Below are 22787 nucleotides of genomic sequence, written 5' to 3'. Positions count from 1 at the left end.
GGAGGAGGAGGAGGCGAAGGGGGGAGAGGAGGACGAGGAGGAGATGGGGGGAGAGGAGGAAGAGGAGGCGAAGGGGGGAGAGGAGGAGAGGAGGAGGAGAGGAGGAGGAGATGGGGGGAGAGGAGGAGAGGAGGAGGAGGAGGGGGAGAGGACATTTAGTCATATTTGCAGATGCTCTTATCCAGAGCGACTTACAGTAAGTACAGGGACATTCCCCTGAGGCAAGTAGGGTGAAGTGCCTTGCCCAAGGACACAACGTTGTTGGGCACGGCAAGGAATTGAACCGGCAACCTTCTGATTAATACCCCGATTCCCTAACCGCTCAGCCAATTTAACTAAGAGGAGGGGGAGAGGAGGGGCAGGAGGAGGAAGAGGAGCTCACGTTGAGGTGGAGCTGGTCGGTCCAGTGTCCGATGATCTTGTACTCTGCTGTCTGGTTCCTCATCTGAAACTGGTAGATCTCGTAGCGACCTGGAGCATCTCCATTCTCATTGAAGAACACGGGGTTTCCAGCGATGCCTGGAGCCCAGACCGCGAGGGAGGGAGACAAGATGATTAATGACTGAGGAAAGAGGGGATTTTTTTGATCCAATCCCTCTCTCTCTATAGGCTATATATAACATGCGTATACATACATACATATATACTTTACCCTGTATACACATCAGTCTAAGTGTGGCTTCTAAACACTGCCTTTCACACACTGGCACTCCTACTGACTGAGCACAGCCACTTCCTAGGCCTTGACACACTCCACATTTCAGTTTTCCGCGGGTGCTTGTTGTGATGGTTTTGTTGCCGAGTCACACTGCTGCTCATGAGGTGCACATGCAGGGTAATGCCTTCTCTACTGCGCCGCACAGCTCAAGCCTCACCAACATCTGTCTGGCTTCCATCCACACCCCTGATGAAAAGGCCTGAACACTGGCTCTCCCCCCGCTGGGACTGGGCTTGTTATTAAACCCCCCCTCTGACCTCTACTCGGGGGGCTCAGTGCCGCTGTGGAGGGGCAGTTAGATGGATACTGCTGCTCCGTGTCAACTGAGTCCTCCTCAGGCCTCGTTGCTCAGGCAGTGGGAGACGTGGCTCCCTAATCCACATCTCGATGACTCAGTCTCTGGATTAAAGCATTACGGGGCGCTCAGACGCAGAGCCAGAGCGACAATGCAGCACGCATCACAAAGGCAGGAGCCCGCGAACAGAGGGATTACAGGGATTTTACAGAGAAATAAGGAGATGTGTGTTTCTGAGTGTGTGTGTGTGTGTGGAGTGTGTGTGTGTGTGTGTGTAGAGTGTGTGTGTGGAGTGTGTGTGTGTGTGTGTAGAGTGTGTGTGTGTGTGTGTGTGGAGTGTGTGTTGAGTGTTTGTGTGGAGTGGGGAAGGGGAGGGGGGACATGTTTATACAAACACACTCCTGAACTAGTTGCTTTGTGTTTTTATTATCATAGTCAACATTCTTACTCTCTAGTGTTTGATCTGTTTTCTCCCTCCCTCCCTCCCTCCCTCCCTCCCTCCCTCCCTCCCTCCCTCCCTCCCTCCCTCCCTCCCTCCCTCCCTCCCTCCCTCCCTCCCTCCCTCCCTCCCTCCCTCCCTCCCTCCCTCCCTCCCTCCCTCCCTCCCTCCCTCCCTCCCTCCCTCCCTCCCTCCCTCCCTCCCTCCCTCCCTCCCTCCCTCCCTCCAGGTTTCTGAAAGTACCAGAATCCCCCTGAACAGCGTGCAGTCCACCCGGCTCAGAGGGAGCCGTGTCGGGAGACAGGCAGTGTGCTGTCGCAGCTCCATGCTGACACTTCCAGAGAGGATGGATCCTGAACACCACTATGGTGCTTTCACAGGCTAATGCAGCAACACATTCTGTCTCTGCTGATATAATTAGATTTAACAGTTCACTCTCGGTCATGCTTGCTGCTCATACTGAGGTCTGTCCAGAGATTATCGTCAGTTTCCGTCCTCTGGCTGTAAGATAAAGAGAGCTGTCTTAAGCACAGTGTCGTTACATACCAGAGATATCGGCATATTAAAGCATCTGGCTTTTGAAAACAGCAAAGATAAGTTATGTGATAGTTTAAGACAAGATGTTCTGAACCTGTCCTCTCAATGTGCACTTCAAATGTTTAGTGTTTATTTAAATCTCGTGTTAGAAAAGGTAATACTCTGGAAGAAAATTACTTGTCATTTTTGGTTACACAATTTAACTTTTTTAACTGTTCTTTTTTTTTTACTTCAAGTGTATTCAAAACATGATCGAGCTGTAATCTCAAAAACGCAGCCTTTTTTCAGGCGTCGAAATTTAATTGAGTTAACTGTGTTGCCATTGTTTGGACTATCTCCTCCAGCCGAGAAATTTCCATCTTCTTCTCTAGAGGCAGGCTGGTAAGCATGAGTTTTGCTAGCACACCCAGTCCTGGTACACACTCAGTCCTGGTACACACCCCCTCCCCGATACAATCCCCTCTTCGCGTCTGTCTGTCCTGCCCGTACCGTCTGGAATTAGCGCCAGTGGCATGGAAACGGTGGAATTAATGGCACATATTCGTTCTTCCCACGGGCAGTTTACTATGAGGCTTCGCTAAGAACTGCCTGGGGCCTCGAGAATTTGTGTTTCCGTTGGGTATCCGTTTTTTTGGTATCTAACTCTAAAGCCCTAGCAACATCCCCCACGTCTTTTTTGTCACTCCCCCCAAAAAACTAGCTACTGCAATATCCATTGAGCTGTCCTCTTCCGGACAAATGTTAAAGGTCCCATGACATGAAATGTTCACTTTAGGCGGTTATTTAACGTTAATATGAGTTCCCCTAGCCTGCCTTTAGTCCCCCAGTGGCTAGAAATTTTAATAGGTGTAAAGTAAGCCCTGGGTGTTCTTCTCCGCCTTTGAGAAAATCGGTTTTGAAAATGCTGGTTTTATGATGTCATAAAACCGAAGGTTACCTCCCCTTTCTCTGCTTTGCCGCACAGAGAATTTGGCCAATGAGAAAATGAGCTACGGCCGTGCAAACAACATGCGCCACTTATAACTGTTGATTTTAGGATTTCATGAGAAAATATATTACCAGGAAATTATTCTAATTAAACTGCCAGAGATTCCACGACAGAGGAGCAACAAGTAGCTAGCTGACGAAGTTACAACACCTGTTGTTAGCCGATGAAGCTGAGCTAGCTGACGTTAGCATTCACCCTTATTAGCTACTGCAGGTTATGCACTCACCACTAATTTTTCTAGCCTTACTGCCTCTGCTGGTTGTGGTAAACTTTCCACCCACAGTGTGGGAGGAAGGATAGACGGACACTTTGTCGTGAAAGACTGAAGGTCATTTGACGTTCTCCAGTTAGAACAGGTAGAATTCTCATTTTGGTCTGTGCTTTACTGCTGTGGCTTTGAGCAGCCTCCAAATCGTTTTCGTTCATTAGTCACCAGTGATTTTGCGGTAATCAAAATGGAGAATGGGCTCACATCGCTCTTTTAAATCACTAACCTCGTCTGATCACTCCGAGCTATCTCACCCCCATCTCAATGACGTGTAGACATTGTCTGCATTTGAAGCAGCTAGAACAAATGATGTTGAATAAAATGTTATATCAGTGTTTTTATTCTGGAGGTTTGGGTCAGGGGCATAGCTAGAATAATCATTTTGTGTAGGCCTAGAAAAATATGGATAGGCATCTTTTCAGTTTTTTTACTTATTTTACTTTAAAATGTGCACCCGGTGCATAGTTTTTCTTTTTTGGGTAGGCCTTAGAACAAATTGGGTAGGCCTGTGAGGCCTTTGGGTGCAGTAGATTCCTACGGTGTGTTTTGTCTCAGGGGAATAGTCATGTTACCTAGTGATGTTAGTACAGAATCAGGCCCTCTCCATGTCTTCACTATATCAGGTGCTTAGCTGTATTCCTTTATAAAAACAAGCCTTTTCTTGACTTTGACCACCGGAACACTGATGGAACTCTGCACTTGGGATCCTTGGTCTTCTGCTGTTCTCTCTACATGCACAATTTGGATTGTGGATCGTTGCTTTGGATAAAGGCATGTGTTGGCTCAGACCAGCAGTATGTTAGATCAAACCAGCAGTGTTGTGTTTCAGACCAGTCCTGGTGTGAGTCATGAGGAAGTGGACCCGTGACGTGACACACAGTGCCTGTCTCAACACAGCACCTTGGCCCCTCCTCACCTCTACACGCTAACAAGGCCTGAACAGGAACCCCAGACGACACTGCTCGTTACCCTGACAGCCAGTGACATCACACAGTAGACAAGCTCTGCCCTCTAACCCTGGGTCCTCTTTCACTACCCCGGCAACACTGTTGGACTTGGTGATTATATTCAGTTCGGCTGGCGCCCCCTCCCTGTGTGAGGGGAGGAAGCGGGAGGCCAGGTGGGGCACTGGGCGCTGGGCGCTGAGCGTGGGGTACTGGGCGCTGAGCGTGGGGCACTGGGCACTGGGCGCTGAGCGCTGGGTGTGCAAGCCGTGGACACCTTGACTGACAGCTCTGGTCGTCATCCGTTCCACTGGTCATTAGCGCTTAATGAACTGTACACGGATCATGTGCACACAATTAGCTCTCAGTCGCTGCGGCGCCTACGACACTGATGTGTGTGTTATCGTTTGTGTGTGTTTAGCGTGTGTGTGAGTCGCTCTGGATAAGTGTCTGCTAAATGACTAAATGTATGTAGGCTATTTGTTCATTTTGTCAGTTCATTTCCCACTTTCTGCATAATGACTTAATTTCACAAAACGGACCTTTGCTACCAAATCCAGTAGTCACGCCGGTCTGGAACACTTCAAGGTAAGAGAGTATTTATTGCCTGTGTAATGTGTTTTTGAGCACATCATCTACTGTCTTTGACAAGTGGCTTTAAAAGCAGCAGGTGAATTTTAAAACGGTACTATGTGTGATTGTCGTGTGTCCCTTTCAGTCATTTTAGTGGTTGAATACTGGAGCAGCAAAGCATCAAAACATGAAGACTGAAAATTTGGCTGTTCTTTTGTGCTTTCAGCTATAAGGAGGTTAGTTTGGTAGCTCTACACAGTCATGTTTGGAGTTTTTCGATACACAATATAGGCTCTGACAGAATTGAACAGTGTTGTGTTAGCTTAAAATAGAATTTCCTTTTGATAAAATGTCACCGTGTTTTTTTTTTGCTAAAAGGAATTGTCACAGATGTCATCTGTGCATCAATAGGCATAACAACGAGAGTTTTTGAAAGAGTATAGGAGGAAACAGCCACTTGTGTAAACATCCAAAGCTCACCCTTGATCCAAAGTCAAGACTACAAGGCATGTCAAAGACCCTAATATTACATTGTAGGATTCTTATTTTTGCACACCATACATGAACAAAATTAGTTTGGCTTGTTAATCTGTAACAGTTTCACTGTCCTATTCTTTATTGTTCTCTGGACCTGGTAGCTGAGATGTGGTTACATGCACTCTCATTCACCTCTCTCTCTCCCTCTTACTCTCTGTCACTCACTCTCTTCCTTTTATCCCTCTCCATCTCTCTCACACTTCCCTCCGTCTCTCTCCCTGTCTCACTCTCTACCACTGTTTTCCCTCCATCTCTCCCCGCACGCCCCCCTCTCCCTGACATGACAGGTGCAGACACAGCTACTCTGATGGGTAACCCTGCTCAATCTGCGTCCCATTGAAGTGTTCTGCTGCTCAGTGACTCTTCAAAGGCAGAGGTGGGCAGGGAGGGAGGCAGGAGGTGCTGAGGGCTCTCTGACTCCGGCCTCCACCTTTGATGACCTGTTTGGTATGCGTGAGTCACCCCAGCTGAGCGAGACAGGGAGGGGAGGCAGGAAGGGGAAGCAGGGAGGGAGGGAGGGGAGGCCGCTGAGAAGAGCCCAACGGGATGCCAAGATGGGAGAAGTTTAAGCTCCAGATTAGAGGCTTAGTGATGTCTTTATAAAAAAAAATCTACATCCCTGATATGAATAATACATTTGGAATGGATTTTATGAAAATGGTCAATTCGTCAAAATCTCATACAAATGTCTTTGTGATGTGTTATATTATTTGTGGATCAAGTATGAAATACCAAAACATGAAAATAAATAAATTTGCAAAGTGACGAGGACAAAGTAAAAACATAGTGACAGATTCTCCACCGCCCACACAAACACAAACAACTCTCGTTAGCCTCACGATTAGAAATGACAAAGTTCATTATATCCCTTGAGCAATCTGCCGAGAAACCCCATAAATATCCATGTTCAGCTGAGATGTGTCATTCAGTCATGAGGAGGGGATGAATGTTATGTTTGAAGAACGACCCTGCAGTTGTGTCTGCTGGTCCTGTGTGTGTCTTGTGTGTGTGTTTTGTTGTGTGTGTGTCTTGTGTATGTGTGTTGTGTGTGGTGCAGCTGATGCAATACACCCCAGCTCTGTGTAAGTATGAGGTTCCCGGGTGCAGTAGCGTGAATGCTGCAGCATTTCTTATCAATCTCAGGAACCAGCTAGCGCACCGCGCCTGCTAGCGCACCGCGCCTGCTAGCGCACCGCGCCTGCTAGCGCACCGCGCCTGCTAGCGCACCGCGCCTGCTAGCGCACCGCGCCTGCTAGCGCACCGCGCCTGCTAGCGCACCGCGCCTGCTAGCGCACCGCGCCTGCTAGCGCACCGCGCCTGCTAGCGCACCGCGCCCGCTAGCGCACCGCGCCCGCTAGCGCAGATGTGTTTACTCTGCCATGTGGCTAGTAAACATACACTGTTCCTTGACTCTGACCACCATAACACTTAACTACACTGATCCTTCATCTTCTGCTGTACTTTCCACATGCCGTATCCCCTCTTGGATTTCATCTTGTCACAGTTTTGGAAGAACAAATAAACGTGCAATAACTGAACAGATGTTTCCGACTCTTCCGACTCCGATTCTTTTGTCATATTTCATTAGACCTGTTCCTACTTGTGGGTATATTAAAACCTTGTCCTTCCTGTCTCTCTTCAGAGGTAGGTAAGTAAACACAACACCTTTGTTAAATAATTGTATTAAGATCACCAAACAGAGAACACAAAATCAATTCTGTGTATTATTATAGAGAAATGTGTAAGAATGCGTGCCTGTGAGTCTGTCAGTGTGTGTGTGTGTTTGTGCAAACTCACCTGTGTGCGTGTCTGTGCCTGTATATGTCTGTCAGTGTGTGTGTGAATGAGTGTGTGTGTGTGTATGCGAGTAAAAAATAACCTGCGGCGGTGCTCACTGACCTGCGAAGTTGAGGCGTCTGATGTGTTTGAGGAGCAGGGTGCCGTTGATGGGCTCCATCCTGGGGCATAGCCCCACCGCGCCCGGACACAGCTCCCTGTGCATGTTGTGGAGAGCGTGGGCCATGGAGTACACCGCGTCAATCACAAACTGCACCTTCCCCTCCTGCTCGTACGACGAGTTCTTCCCTATCTGCTCCTGGTCTGCAGGGCGCGCGCACACACACACACACACACACGCACACACACGCACATATGCCACATATCACACACAAAGATGAGGGCTGAACTGTGTGGAATACAAGTTCCTGATTTCACCCCAGTATCAACTGTCAGGATGCCACTTTATAGGATTTAATTAAATACTTCAGATTAGCCTACAGTTTGTTATTGTTATGGATCCGTACACTACACAACACTGCGTTATTTTGTTGTGAATGTAGTTTAGAATCCAGAAATGGTTTTAAATGATTAATTCACAGGTCACACCTTTCATTTTAATGGAAACTAGCAAGCATGTGTTTTGTTGTGCAGCTATTGCTTGCAGTGTCTCTTTCTCAGTTCATGATCCAGATGTGGAAGGCTACAGTATAACGGCTGCATCTCGTCACATCACCACTGGGAATGATTTATCGAACACAACACTGTTACATCGACAACCTGCAAAGATTTTACATTCCATAATTATAGCGGAGGACAAAAAGCGTTGAGTTTGTTTCCCCGCTCCCGTCGTTCCGTGATGAACAGAACTACTCTTTTCATGTGTAGAGTTGAACTTGCAAATCATGGAAATTACGGTTCAGTTCAATTGAGCTATTGTTATCAGCCTTGTCAAGCACCATCATCCAGAACTGTATCAGTTCTGGGGCCAAATTAGTTCAGTGAGAATTGGATTTTAACAAGCATCTGTGAATCACTCATCAATCCTTCCCACCATATGATTAGTAATTTCCGACCCTGTAGCGGGCCAATCAGATTGAGTGTCCACTTGAGAGGTTTAAAGTGGTTCTTTTGGAGGGAAAAGGGGATCTTACAATTATCTCCTCAAGACCCTTCCTCTGCTTCCTGGCCGTGACCCCGTGACCCCCCGGAGTTGACAGCAGCATGCTGGTTGTGTCCTCCAGGCCGCGGCGACAGGATGTTTCATCGACTACAAGAAGCATCAAACACCACAGGAGAAGAGCGAATCTCCACGAGTACGATCACAAAGACATCCGAGGGGAACGTCTGGAGAACCAGACGATCCCCCTGGCAGGGGGTCCCGCCCCCACACCCTCTGCCAGGCACTTGTCCGTCTGAAACTAGCGCTGCCCTCGGTGTGTAAAGCAGTTTAATTGATTCCACTAAGTTGGACAAGGTAGTGCTGCTTGAGACATTAAAAAACAAAGGTCCTTCTAATGGAAAAGCTGGAGCCAAAACTCACAGAGCTAGAAACTGCAGCCTCACTAGGCTGGGAATGAGGGCTAGAAACTGCAGCCTCACTAGGCTGGGGATGAGGGCTAGAAACGGCAGCCTCACTAGGCTGGGGATGAGGGCTAGAAACGGCAGCCTCACTAGGCTGGGGATGAGGGCTAGAAACGGCAGCCTCACTAGGCTGGGGATGAGGGCTAGAAACGGCAGCCTCACTAGGCTGGGAATGAGGGCTAGAAACTGCAGCCTCACTAGGCTGGGAATGAGAGCGACCACAGGGTGCTGCCTCCAACAATTAGCCACTAGGTAAACATCCAGACCTCTGCAGTGGAGCAAATCCATGCCAATATCTGGAGCGTGAGGTTTCCTCCACGGAGAAATCCAATTAGTCTAAAACAAAAGCCTTTTCTTGTCTCGCTCTAGGAAAACACAGATTGTTTTTCTCCGTTTTTTCTCTCCTCTGCGTTTATGTAAACATTTGCTGTTCCGTCGTCGGAACGGTGTGTCTGTCCCCGCAGAAGCTGCACGTGAACGTTACATTCCTGCGCTTAAAAACTGCGTCTGATGTGACAGGAGAGACGAGCTGTCCTTTTGTTGTTTCAAACATGTATTTTCTCCTGCAGGGCCGCAGCACAGCAGCGAAAGCTCCGGAGGAGACAACAGGACTCAAAAGTAGCTATTCGACGAGGGCAAGAATAATCTGGTCACCCCGTAAATGTAATCACTTATAATAGGTGTTGATTAATTCTGGCCCAGGTTGTTCCTCCAGTTTAAGCAAGTGTTAATTGTTGTCAGGCGTTGGGGTGTGAGGGAAGAGATATAACATGCCAATCCAAACTTCTAGCTGTCTTTTCACTGGAAGTCTATCCGTCCTAAATATGTCTTCATCGAAAGAGGTGCCGCATGTGGAGGTGAGATAAAGAACACGAGGCTGTGTTCAATTTAGATGAACAATAGAATAATTATCAGGGACAAGCTAATGACACAGTTTTACATTATTTATTCAGATTATTTATCCACCTGCTGAATTCAATTAAGCGTCGCTAGTTGTAAAGTTTGAGGAGAAAGGGGGGTTTGCAAGTTTGAAGAGAGAAAAGTTTTTGAATAACTGTCCAAAAGCTTACAGTTTTTTATAATCGATATGACAATTTTTTCAATACTTCTAACAAGTTTCCTAAACTCTTAAAGCGACAGTACACCTAAGACACACAATTGGCAAAATGGTTAATTTCATGCTCAAAATCACACATTGTAAACTAAACTCAAACACTAATTGTCAAAACACAGAAATACACTAAAGATGTCTAAACGTGTAGACCAACACACTAACACACATTCTCTTTCAACAGGAACATTTAGTCAATCGTAGCACAATGTCATAAAAAACACTAACATCACATGGAAATACCGAAACTGCTCTTTTAAATATGTGCCAGGTCTCTTGTCCCACTCCTCTCTCTTGTCCTGGTCTCCCTCTCCCTCATGCAGGCATTATTCTTACTTTCTTTGTGTGGCTATGTATTGTTCTTTTTCCACAGAAGATCAGCCCAAAGAGGTCCTCTTTACTGTCTATACCATATAGTCATGTGATTGAAAGAACCTCAACACCTGAGTGTTTCCTAGTTGGGAATCAGCTGTGATTTACAGTATTTGCATAACTTCAACCAGCTGTTTTTCAGTAGCAAAGGAATAAAATATGGATATATTTGTGTTTCAATTCACAATATGAACAGTTGTTCACTTTGACTTTAGTTGGTTGAGCTTGTGTGTAAAAGAAGTTCAAGGATTTTAAATGTGTGTTTACACGATGCATTTTGTGTCAAAGCAGCAAGAAATGTGTTCATTGTATAGCAAACACAGACGGATGTTGTGCTAACTGTGTCAAGAGTTTAGGAAACTTGTTAATATTGAAAAAATGGTCATAGCGATTGTCAAATACTGTAAAAACTGCTCTATCTATAACTTTTTACAGCTGGTTGTTCTAATTTGCTTTCTGGGAGAGAAGGTCCGATTTTACCAAGAGATAACCAGTTTTCTCCAGACAGAAATCAGAAGCATGTTCTTTCACCAAAGACACCGACACCTTTACCTCATACTCTGAAGAAGAGGCCCTTGCTCCACCCAGAGGGCGTGGAACCACTGATCCTGTGATCCTCCAGTGTTGGAGTACCGCTGCTCACAAGGCCCAGATGCTTCCCTTATCTCAACAGAACCACTGTGGGTTCAGAACGCAGCTCAAAGCGCCTGACAGTATGTCTCTTTCACTCATCTTGCATCTGCTGTGGTAGAAACGTGTTTCCCACAGCAAACCATAAGCGATTCAACGTTCCGGATAAGCCAGTGAGTCTGACCCACATGACTGAATGAGGGAGGTTACAGTTCCGTAATAGGGCTCCACAGGTGCTCTGATGGCCTAAAATACCAGACTGTATATTATCACAGTTTGGCCGACGCGTTTGGGGGCAATCAGGGAGGGAGAGAGGAAGTGATATCTGTCTGTCTCTTTCCCTCACGGAGGGGTGATCAGAAGCCCACACACACCCAAACGAGCTGGTGCCTCGCTCTCACCCAGACCTCTCTCTCTCTATCTGTCTTCGTCTGTATCTCTCTCTCTATCTCCATGTGTCTCTCTTCATCTTTCCCCCTCCCTCTGTCTCTGTCAGTGTGTCTCTCTCTCTCCATCTTTCCCTCCCCCCTCCCTCTTTCTCCGTCTGTCTCCAGGTCCCTCTCTATCTTCCCTCATCGCCGAGTCAATTCACACCCCCATGCTTCCAGCCTCCCTGCCTTCAGAGAAATCTATTTAGATTAGCAGCAGCCGGACACCCAGGTGCCTCCCGGGGTGCGGTGACAGGGCCTCTCCCCAAGTCTCCTCCCAGACGCCACCCGGCCTTCACCCTGAACACTAACTGCTGCTTCTCTTGCCTCCACAAAAGATTGTAGATGTCTGGGCAGAGAAAGAGAGAGAGGCAGAGAGAGAGAGAGATAGGCAGAGAGAGAGAGGCAGAGAGAGAGGCAGAGAGAGGGAGAGGCAGAGAGAGGGAGAGGCAGAGAGGGAGAGGCAGAGAGAGGGAGAGGCGGAGAGGGAGAGGCAGAGAGGGAGAGAGAGAGAGAGAGAGAGAGAGAGGGAGAGGCGGAGAGAGAGAGGCGGAGAGAGAGAGAGAGAGAGAGAGAGAGAGAGAGAGAGAGAGAGAGAGAGAGAGAGAGAGAGGCAGAGAACGATAGGCAGACTTCTTTAATGGACAGAACTTGTGCTTAAGAGTACAAAATGTTTCATTTTTGCCTACTGCACCACAAACGGTGGATATCTCCTCTAGAGATATGACAGCCCAGTCTGCTGTGTTTCAGTCACTGACAAGGACGATGATGTTTTTAAGTCGTTTCTAGCGATCTGAGACCAGATATCAGACAGGTTGTCAGATAGCCAGTCTCTTCTTATGGGATTCCACTTCACTGGAGTCTTGATTATTTGGAACTGGAACTATTTTGTAAATGACAGTAGAAGTTCCCAGTTCCCAAGCTGCTGAAATCTGACGGTTAGTCCTGCTGTACTGTCTGTTAAGATCCTATGAATACCCACACATATGGGTGGTGGAAATGTTAGCATACATGTACATACACACTTACATACAGTACACAACAATATAAATGCAGACATACATGTTTTACATGTAGTGTATGCAAATACTGCACATACATATACGTAAATACATATGTACATACACCTATATATTTACATACGGTATATACATCCAGACTGTACACACACATACATACATGCATCCAGTGAAGGTTGTATCTGTTGCTGTGTGTGCAGGTACAGTTTTCTCCTTTATTCATCAGCCAGAAGAACCCTACCCCCAGAGACAATGGCTCTCTCCTCCCCGTGCTCTCCTCCCCCTCAATCAATATCCATCCTCCATCTCCTTCATTCACAGATAAAAGACAAGTATCTCTCCCTCCCTCTCTCTCTCTTCCTCTCTCTCCCCCTCTGTATCTCTCTCTCCATCCCTCCTCTCTCTTCCTCTCTCTCCATCCCTCCTTCTCTCTCTTCCTCTCTCTCCCCCTCCCTCTCTCTCTCTCTCTCCCCGTGTGTTTGATCAGACAGAGCCTCAGTCCTGTCAGAACATTGATTATTCCTCCTCTGTTCCCTTGCTACTCCGCTCTCAGCCTTGAGTGTCTGTCTGTCCTCGCTTCCCTGGCCCCCTGGCCCCCCCTGGCCCCCTGCCCTCCCCCCTGGCCCCCTGGCCCCCCCTGGCCCCCTGGCCCCCTGCCCTCCCCCCTGGCCCCCCCTGACCCCCTGGCCCCCTGGCCCCCTGCCCTCCCCCCTGGCCCCCCCTGGCCCTCCCCCCTGGCCCCCTCCCCCTTGGCCCCCTGGCCCCCTCCCCCTTGGCCCCCTGGCCCCCTCCCCCTTGGTCCCCTGGCAGATGAAGCATGGCACGGTGGTGTCATGAAGATGTGTGTGTGTGTGAGTGTTTGTGCCTGCTGGCATCCCTACATCTTCTCCAAGGCCCTGACAGAGGACAGAGCTCAGAGCAGCGGAAGGCTGTAGAATATTCCAAGGCAGTCGCCAGCTAGATGATGTGGCCTTTCTGTCTGTCTTCAATCGGAACACTACGAAAGAATTATGCTTCACAAAGGACGAGGTTCTTTTTTCCCCTCCAGTCCTCACCTTTGTGTTTCCACCTGTACAGTCTGTTCTATGCAGACAAGCCTTTTATCTAAAGCAACAGATTTCTTATTATGTGGACTCCAGGAATAAAGTCCTTCACCTTTACGCTGTAAGCATCGTGTTCAACTAGCCGTGCTCTAACTGTATGCCTCATATCCATACTGCCCACAGTCTCACAGTGTGCTTTTCTACTTGGTAGTCTCTATTTCTTTTTATACAACAGAAGTGTACAGAGAATAATGTAATATTGTAGTTACGCTAAGTAAGGGCTGTAACTTACATTGTGGTATGTAAACACAGCCCTGGATGTGGTGTGTAAACACAGCCCTGGATGTGGTGTGTAAACACAGCCCTGGATGTGGTATGTAAACACAGCCCTGGATGTGGTATGTAAACACAGCCCTGGATGTGGTGTGTAAACACAGCCCTGGATGTGGTATGTAAACACAGCCCTGGATGTGGTGTGTAAACACAGCCCTGGATGTGGTATGTAAACACAGCCCTGGATGTGGTGTGTAAACACAGCCCTGGATGTGGTATGTAAACACAGCCCTGGATGTGGTGTGTAAACACAGCCCTGGATGTGGTGTGTAAACACAGCCCTGGATGTGGTATGTAAACACAGCCCTGGATGTGGTGTGTAAACACAGCCCTGGATGTGGTGTGTAAACACAGCCCTGGATGTGGTGTGTAAACACAGCCCTGGATGTGGTGTGTAAACACAGCCCTGGATGTGGTGTGTAAACACAGCCCTGGATGTGGTGTGTAAACACAGCCCTGGATGTGGTGTGTAAACACAGCCCTGGATGTGGTGTGTAAACAACCCTGGATGTGGTGTGTAAACACAGCCCTGGATGTGGTGTGTAAACAGCCCTGGATGTGGTGTGTAAACAGCCCTGGATGTGGTGTGTAAACAGCCCTGGATGTGTCTCTTACTGGTGCACTTCTTCAGTCCAGAGCCCTTCTTCACCGCGTGCCTGCTGAGCTTGCAGCTGAAGTTGTTCTCCCAGAACTCAGCAAACCAGATGTTCCTCCTGTTGTTCTCCAGCGTCCTGCTGATGAAGTAACGATCGAACCCTGCGGAGACGGAACATGTCGCTGTCACCAGAGTGTCACCGGTGCGGGAGCAGACAGCATTACTGGCAGGTCCGGGACATCCCAGGAACATGCTGTGTGTGTGGGACTCTGAACATGGCTTTCTGACACATGGATGGTTGTGTGTGTGTGTGTTGTTGTTGTTGTGAGGACGTGTGTGTGTGTGTGTGTTGTTGTTGTTGTGAGGACGTGTGTGTGTGTGTGTGTGTGTGTGTATTTGAGGACGTGTCTCACTCTAGACTCGTACACAGTTTCTGCTGTCTGTGTGTGTGTCTGTGGTGTTGTGTGTTGCTATGTATGTGTGGCTGTGTGTTGCTGTGAAGAGTGGCTCCCTCCGTGGGGTGTGACTGTCCGCTCACCAGGTGGACTGAGATGACAGGAAGCTGTCACCAGGTGGACTGACATGACAGGAAGCTGTCACCAGGTGGACTGACATGACAGGAAGCTGTCACCAGGTGGACTGACATGACAGGAAGCTGTCACCAGGTGGACTGACATGACAGGAAGCTGTCACCAGGTGGACTGACATGACAGGAAGCTGTCACCAGGTGGACTGACATGACAGGAAGCTGTCACCAGGTGGACTGAGATGACAGGAAGCTGTCACCAGGTGGACTGACATGACAGGAAGCTGTCACCAGGTGGACTGACATGACAGGAAGCTGTCACCAGGTGGACTGACATGACAGGAAGCTGTCACCAGGTGGACTGAGATGACAGGAAGCTGTCACCAGGTGGACTGACATGACAGGAAGCTGTCACCAGGTGGACTGAGATGACAGGAAGCTGTCACCAGGGACAGGGTCTCTGTCTGATGATGTTGGCATGGTTACAGATCCATTATCAAGTTCACTCAGAAACATTGAAGCTACATGCACCCTTACTGAACTCTTCGACATTCTGCTGTGATGGACTCTCATTCCTCTGTGCCGGAAATTCTATCTAAAGCTACGTCAGTTACATCAGTACGCTCTTATTCCTCTGTCTAAAGCTACGTCAGTTACATCAGTACGCTCTTATTCCTCTGTCTAAAGCTACGTCAGTTACATCAGTACGCTCTTATTCCTCTATCTAAAGCTACGTCAGTTACATCAGTACGCTCTTATTCCTCTGTCTAAAGCTACGTCAGTTACATCAGTACGCTCTTATTCCTCTGTCTAAAGCTACGTCAGTTACATCAGTACGCTCTTATTCCTCTGCCTAAAGCTACGTCAGTTACATCAGTACGCTCTTATTCCTCTGTCTAAAGCTACGTCAGTTACATCAGTACGCTCTTATTCCTCTGTCTAAAGCTACGTCAGTTACATCAGTACGCTCTTATTCCTCTGTCTAAAGCTACGTCAGTTACATCAGTACGCTCTTATTCCTCTGTCTAAAGCTACGTCAGTACCTCTGTGTGACTTCTTCTTTTGCACTGTAGTGTGCAAATACGAGTCCCTGTAAGACCAACAGTATTGATGGAGTTCTCCTTTCCAATATCATCCCAAAGCTTACATTTCTCCATTCCCTGTCCTCCCTCCTCCCCCTCCCCCTCCCTCCTCCCTCCCCCCCCCTCTGCCCTCCCTCACCTCTGATGGACTGGCCCTTCCTCCTCCCTCCCTCCCTCCCCCTCCCCTCCTCCCTCCCCCCTCCCTCTCCCCTCCCTCACCTCTGATGGACTGGCGTTTGGGCAGGATGGTGACAGCTCCCTCTGCCATCTCCTCCTGGTTCAGCACGGGGGAGATCTTGGAGCCCCAGCTGTCCGACCCCACCCAGATGAAGTGACCCGTCTGGTTCGCCTTCTTGGCTGCATGCAGTAGTCTCCTGCAAGGATGGAGCACCAAAACCAGGTGAACATGGAACAACGACTACATACCCAGGAGAGCATGACTGTCCTGGACAGGATGACTGTTATGGACAGCATGACTGTCCTGGACAGGATGACTGTTATGGACAGCTTCTATCTGGCTGTCTCCTGCAGGACCAGGTACTGTAAACATCTCACCATGGAACATACAGGGGTAGACAACCAGGTAAAAATGGCTAGCAACCACAGCTCCTGGTAAACATGGCTAGCAACCACAGCTAAGGCCAGCTGAACTCACCCACTCTTTCTGTACAAAACGCTGAAGGGGAAACCTGATGTTTCTGAAAGTGAGAACAAGGAACTTTAAGAAGAAATCGAAGAAAATACAGATAGTTTCTTCACCTGATGTCATCCTCGTTGGCGAATATGATGACCACCCTGGCATTGGGGTTTTCTCTGAGACGGCGGATGACCTTGTCAAATTCTCCTGCCTTCGGCTCGCGTGGGATCTTGACGGACTGAGAGATGCAGACCCCACCTGAGGAAGGGGAGGGAGGGAGGGAGGGAGGGAGGGAGGGAGGGAGGGAGGGAGGGAGGGAGGGAGGGAGGGAGGGAGGGAGGGAGGGAGGGAGGGAGGGAGGGAGGGAGGGAGGGAGGGAGGGAGGGAGGGAGGGAGGGAGGGAGGGAGGGAGGGAGGGAGGGAGGGAGGGAGGGAGGGAGGGAAAGAGAAATGAGGACAGAGATGAAACTCCCCTAATCCCACTCCATGGCGTCTCACTGGGCGTGGAGGACAGCTTAGCAGAACATGGTGTACCTCAGTGTGTGCAGGTGCTGAGGTGCTGGGAGGCAGGACCTCACAGCATGAAGCATGATGGCAGCACAGCAAGCTGACAACCCACAGGGCTCTGACACGGGGTGTGTGTGAGGGTGTGTGGAGCTTGTCAGGGTGTGTGAGGGTATTTGTGGTTTGTGTGGGGCGGATAGGGAGTCTGACATCACTTGAGTCCTGTTCATTTTGAAGATGCTCTTTCCTGATCAAGGAAAGAGCATGTTATCATGACACTTCAGATGCAGACACAAACAAGCGGAGCTGGTTCAGGCAGGGGACGCGAGACATTGCGCGTCACTAGCAACACGTCACATCACGCTGCAGGGCACACCTTTCTAACAGGGCAGGGTATATAGCGGGGTATCCGGGCACTCGCATCGCTAGTGCGACGCAGATGTCAGTCATCCTGCTGCTTCCAGCCTGGGTACTGTGTTCCCTGTCGTAGGGGGAATGCGTCGCTGCTCTCTGTGTTCCCTGTCATAGGGGGAATGCGTCGCTGCTCTCTATGTTCCTGTCGTAGGAGGAATGCGTCGCTGCTCTCTGCTCGGACGTCGAGACGGTGTCTCCGTTGGGTGCGGCAGGGAGCCGATGCAAACAGAACCATAATGCCAAATAAAGTATTACAATCATGTATTGTATTGTGTGCAATAAAGTATCAAGTACATACTATACTGAGTCCTCCTACCTGAACCTTTCAATACTTTGTTTTCCACACACACATTTTTTTCGAAGCTTTTGTTTGTACTGTTCTCTGTGTGTACTTAAATACAACTTTTTTTTCTGCATATTTGTGTGTTGTTTTATGTTTGACTATGAACAAATTAAGCCTACACTGATTTTACAAAAGGAGAAATGGTTCATTCTCCAGAGTCATTGTCATTCATATGGTGTTTTCCATTTCTGTGATTGTCTTTTCAATTTTGCACTTCAATGTGCTGTAAATGCTTGGTAGTGTGCAGCAAATGCTTAGTTGTGTGTACTGGTATGTGTGTGTCATTTGAATATTATGGCTGTATTTCCCAATTATAATACGGGTGGTTTAAATCAAGCATTCTGATTGGTTGAGAGTGAGTCACGGGGTGTGCTTTATTGAGAATAAAGTACTGTACGCCCAGAGAATGCTCTGGTATGCCTTATTACATTTACCTTAAAACGGGAGCGTTCCATATTAGTGCGCACTCAAAATAACTAAAATGTTGCCGAAGAAAAAGACTGTCTACAAGTAACTACTGGCATGCAGCAATTTATTGGTTAGCAATCTATACTAGCAACATTCGGTTAATTTTTGAGCAATAATATTGCACTGTCCCGTGCTATCAGTGCTAACTAGCTAGTCTAGCTACTGAAACGTTGGACGGAAGCTCAGGTCTATAGTTGCTAACTAGACTACACTTATTTAATTTGAGCTTCGTAGCAACGCAATTACATGACCTGGACTTAGCTTCTTAAAACCATGTTTTCCACGGATGCACAATTAATGGAGATATCCAAATCAACATAAGCTAACCTTAGCAACAGCCTAATGTTCGTCTATCGAGTCCCAAGTCACTCGTAACTTGTTTACTGTACAGCATATGTAGGTTAGTAGGCTAGCTAGCTACCATATACCCAGTGCCTACGAAACATTTATGATTGATTTAGAATGTTTAGGCCTAGTGTTTAAATTAAATATTATTTTATTGAAAGTGTCCCATTGTCGTTGTTATTATAAAGGCAGCTTTTATAAAATGAGCATTGAATGAATGAGATGGTGCGAGATCTAGCTAGGCTAACAAACGTGCAGTGCACAATGCCGTTTGTCCGTTGCATAGCAACAGCCACTGTTTACAGGGACTATTTTCTCTCGGCTACTGAAATGCGATACACAATGTTTGTTGTCTATAACTATTTTGTGCTGAAAGGCAGCTTACTATTTATTTACTATTCATAATTTCGCTGGCAACCGTATTATAAAAGCAATAAGGTACTCGAGGCAGTACTTTATCGCCAATAAAGTACGTGTTCCAGGGTTTGCCGGCCCGACGCGCACCCTTGAACACGTACTTTATTGGCGATAAAGTACTGCCTCTCGTACCTTATTGCTTAAATAAAAACACAAGTTCCATTTTGTGAACAGATTTGATGGCAAAGAGTCCTCTTGCAAAGGGAGTGTCAGGTTTAGCATTTTGTGTGTGAGGTTTTCAGTTTTGTGTGTGCAGTTTTGAGAAAGACGTTATTGTTTTGAGAAATGTCTGTTAACAATTGTGATAAACTGTAAAGCTGCACAGCTTAGACACACATATTTTTATAGAAGGCTCAAGGCCTTCAATCTATCACGACAATCAAACCTATTCATATGGAGTTCATGCGCAATCAGTTTGAAAATCTGATGGCTTTAGCACTGAAAACACAAAGTGTTATTTGTGCGCTTCACTGGTTACCATTATTGAACATTGTACCTTGTATTATGGAGGCTAAGCATGTGTCTTGGATCCTGGATTCAACAGGGCAAATAATTGACTCTGGGAACACAATCTCGATTCCAGACCCTTTATACCCATTCCAGAAACTATCATTTGTTCATTCTCTCCATCATTTAAAGCATTGTGATATCACCTGAGGTTCATGTGCACGAAACGCCCTTGAATTGTTCTGCTCTTTCCTGTAGTCAATCTGAGCACAGCAATATGATCTGATCGTTTTAATTACTAATAGGTGATTAAAGACATGGATACTACCCTTGGTGATGGCTGGAGCCTGGGGAGGGAGGGAGGGAGGAAAGGAGAGAGGGAGGAAAGGAGAGAGGGAGGGAGGGAGGTGGGAAGGAGAGAGGAAGGGAGAGGAGGAATGTAGGAAGGGAGGGGAAGGAGAGTGAAGGGGGGAGGAAGAAGGAGAAAGGGAGAAGAGGGAAGGAGGGAGAGAGAGGGAGGGAAGAAGGTCTCAGTGGCTCCTTTTAACTCACCAGTGTATAAGATAGCAGATCTTAACAAATGAACTGTCTGTTCCTTCGCTCTCAGCCCAGTGTGAGATTTCCACCCCAAAATAACCGTCTCCATCGAGACTCAGGCAGCGCTGCTATCTGGACTCGGTGTCACAAACGCTCTCAGTCTCTCAGGGAGTGGGGAGAGATGGGGAGAGAGATGAGGAGAGATGGGGAAAGATGGGGGGAAAGATGAGGAGAGATGGAGAGAGATGGGTAGATATGAGGATAGATAAAGAGATGGGGAGATATGAGGAGAGATGTGGAGAGATGGGGGAAAGGAAAGAGATACAAAAGAGAGATGAAAACAAGATAGGCAAATGAGATAGAAAAAGAGAACAAATTATAAAAACTGAATAAAGAGAAATAGAAATAGAGATATAGGAAGTAAAACTTAAAGGTCCCATGTCATGAACATTTCACTTTATGAGGTTATTTAACATTAACGAGTTCCCCTAGCCTGCCTTTGGTCCCCTAGTGACTAGAAATGTTGATAAGTATAAACCAAGCCCTGGGTATTATTCTCTGCCTTTGAGAAAATGAGAGCTCAAACGGTCTGATCTGGCACCTTTCCCCTTATGTCGTCATAAGGGGAAAGGTTACCTCCCCTTTCTCTGCTTTGGTCCGCCAATGAGAAAATGAGCTGAGAGCGTGATATTGTTTTTTCCACGACAGACATCATGGCTTGCAAACGACCGAAGCATGGCAGTTAGCCTCGCCTCTCTCTCTTTCCTCATAGCATTAAAGCTACAGAAATGGCACGTCCTAAGGAAAGCTCATTGTGGGACTGCTCGTAGTGGCTGTAATTCTGCACCAAGGCTGAATTTTGGGAAAGAGACTTCAGATATAGTATTAGGAGACCATTAAGGCCTACTGTATATAAAGCCATCCAAAAACAGCATGCCATGAGACCTAAAAAGAAGTGTTAAACTGTTACTGGAAACGTTTGTGGTGTTGGATAGACTGTGTTCAGTATTTAAGTTCTGAAAGGTCATAGTGGGGTTGTTTATGAACACGTACTGACCGCGCATGTTAAGGTGAATTGCATGCTTGACTTAGCGGATCCCACAGTTTGTTGTCATCATACATCTAACACCCCGTGGCAAACAGATCTTGTGCTTGATCTGGAGAGCTTGCATGTGGTTTGGCAGCAGCATCTGCTGTGAGGTTGTTCAGAGGTTCCCTGGGTTTTGACATGAACACACTTCCTCTGCAGGACTGGGGCGGAGATCCAGCCAATCAAAACAGCTGACCTCCTTCTAACCTCCCTGGTGTCCCTGTGACAATCCTGCCAATACGGGCTAGGCTGGGGCTAGGACTGGGTTTAGGCTGGGGCTGAGGCTAGGACTGGGGCTAGGCTGGGACTAGGCTGGGCTAGGACTGGGTCTAGGCTGGGGCTGGGACTGGGGCTAGGGCTGGGGCTAAGACTGGGGCTGGGGCTAGGGCTGGGAGTGGGGATAGGACTGGGGCTAAGACTGGGGCTGGGACTGGGGATAGGGCTAGACTAGGACTAGGGCTGGGGCTAGGCTGGGGCTAGGTTGGGGCTAGGGCTAAGCTGGGACTGGGGCGAGGCTGGAGCTGGGGCTAGGCGGGGGCTGAGGTGAGGCTGGGGCTAGGCGGGGCTGAGGTGAGGCTGGGGCTAGCAGCAGCCAAATGCCGGCTGTGTGTTCTTCTTCCTATCCAGCACTACACCAACTCACAGTATGTTCTAGACTGTAATATGTTCTAGACTACTGTGTGTTCTAGAGTGCAATCAGGAGTTTCTCTTGTTCTATGACACCCAAGACTCAAACTGAAATCAGTTTCCCAACAGTTATAAAAAGGTATTCATTTAGCAGAAGATTTGATCCAAAGTTACACACAGTACAGGGGGGATTTTAACCTGCAATCTTGTCTGCAGTCAAGTATTGTATTGTCTGAGCTGCAGCATACCCTCCCTGTCGCACTTCATAATGCAGCATTTGTTTTATTGGGAATGTGTTGGGAATGTAATTATGAGACACCTGAGGAAGAGATCCTCCTCTCCTTGTTAAGGTGCTAGTTGGTTTATCCTCCCTGAAGGAAGGAGCAGAACAAAGTCAACACGTCACTTTTCTAGGATGGATCTCAGGGTCCCTGTGAGCTGAGAGCTTTAACCCCTCACACAACCTCCAGTCTGCATGTGTGCTTGTGTTACCATAGAGGACACAGTCCAGTACCAAACTGGTGGGGTGGACGAGAGGCAGTCACATGGGGCGGTTCTGTCCCGCTTACGGACGTGCCCCAGCCTAACAGTGCGTTCCCACTGCAGCGACACGAGCAACATGTTTTCCATTTCTATGGAGCCAGAAGAATAGCTTGCGTGGTGCATTGTGGGTAGCGACGCGATGCGCCAGAGTTGAGACAGAGAATGTCTAATATAGAGAGAACTGCCACTCTAGGGAAACTTCCGGGTTCTGAACTGGTTGAAGTTCGAACTGCCCCTCAACCAACCTAAACCCTCAAGGAAGACAAGGAAAAACTCCCAGAAAAACTCCCAACGGGAGAAAAAATGGAAGAAACCTTGGGAGGAGCAATTCAGAGAGGGATCCCCTCCTCCTGAGACGGTTGGTAAGAGAGAGGAGCAGAACACAAGCTAAACATAGTCATGGTCAAATTCAGTCTCGTCACATTACGTAACTTCGTTCTGTGGTAACTAGCTAGCTAGCTAGCCCGGCTGGAACTCCCTATCTTATCAACAGATTAGCAGAGACTTTGAATAATATAATAAAACGTGTTTTACACATGTCAGCGTGTATGTCTATTCAACAGTTTTGTATTTTGTATACAAGTTGTATTTTGATCGGTGTTGCGAGTACGTAAACC

At 47.8% G+C, this 22787-nt stretch overlaps 1 protein-coding gene across 1 annotated transcript in view; it reads right to left on the bottom strand.

Annotated features, from left to right (window-relative positions):
* LOC146272242 (metabotropic glutamate receptor 4-like) overlaps positions 1 to 22787 on the bottom strand; it is a 121506-nt gene that overhangs the window by 16110 nt on the left and 82609 nt on the right. Inside the window, 5 exon segments of the mRNA XM_084704878.1 lie at positions 383 to 519; positions 7199 to 7399; positions 14211 to 14351; positions 16018 to 16172; positions 16558 to 16693. Coding sequence (XP_084561004.1) covers positions 383 to 519; positions 7199 to 7399; positions 14211 to 14351; positions 16018 to 16172; positions 16558 to 16693 — 770 coding nt within the window.

The sequence above is a fragment of the Hypomesus nipponensis genome, chromosome 9 (genome assembly GCF_054491055.1).
Source record: "Hypomesus nipponensis isolate SF chromosome 9, ASM5449105v1, whole genome shotgun sequence".
NCBI classification, from domain to species: Eukaryota; Metazoa; Chordata; class Actinopteri; order Osmeriformes; family Osmeridae; genus Hypomesus; species Hypomesus nipponensis.
Note: the sequence above shows the minus strand (reverse complement) of the source record. Positions and strands in the feature narration are given on the sequence as shown.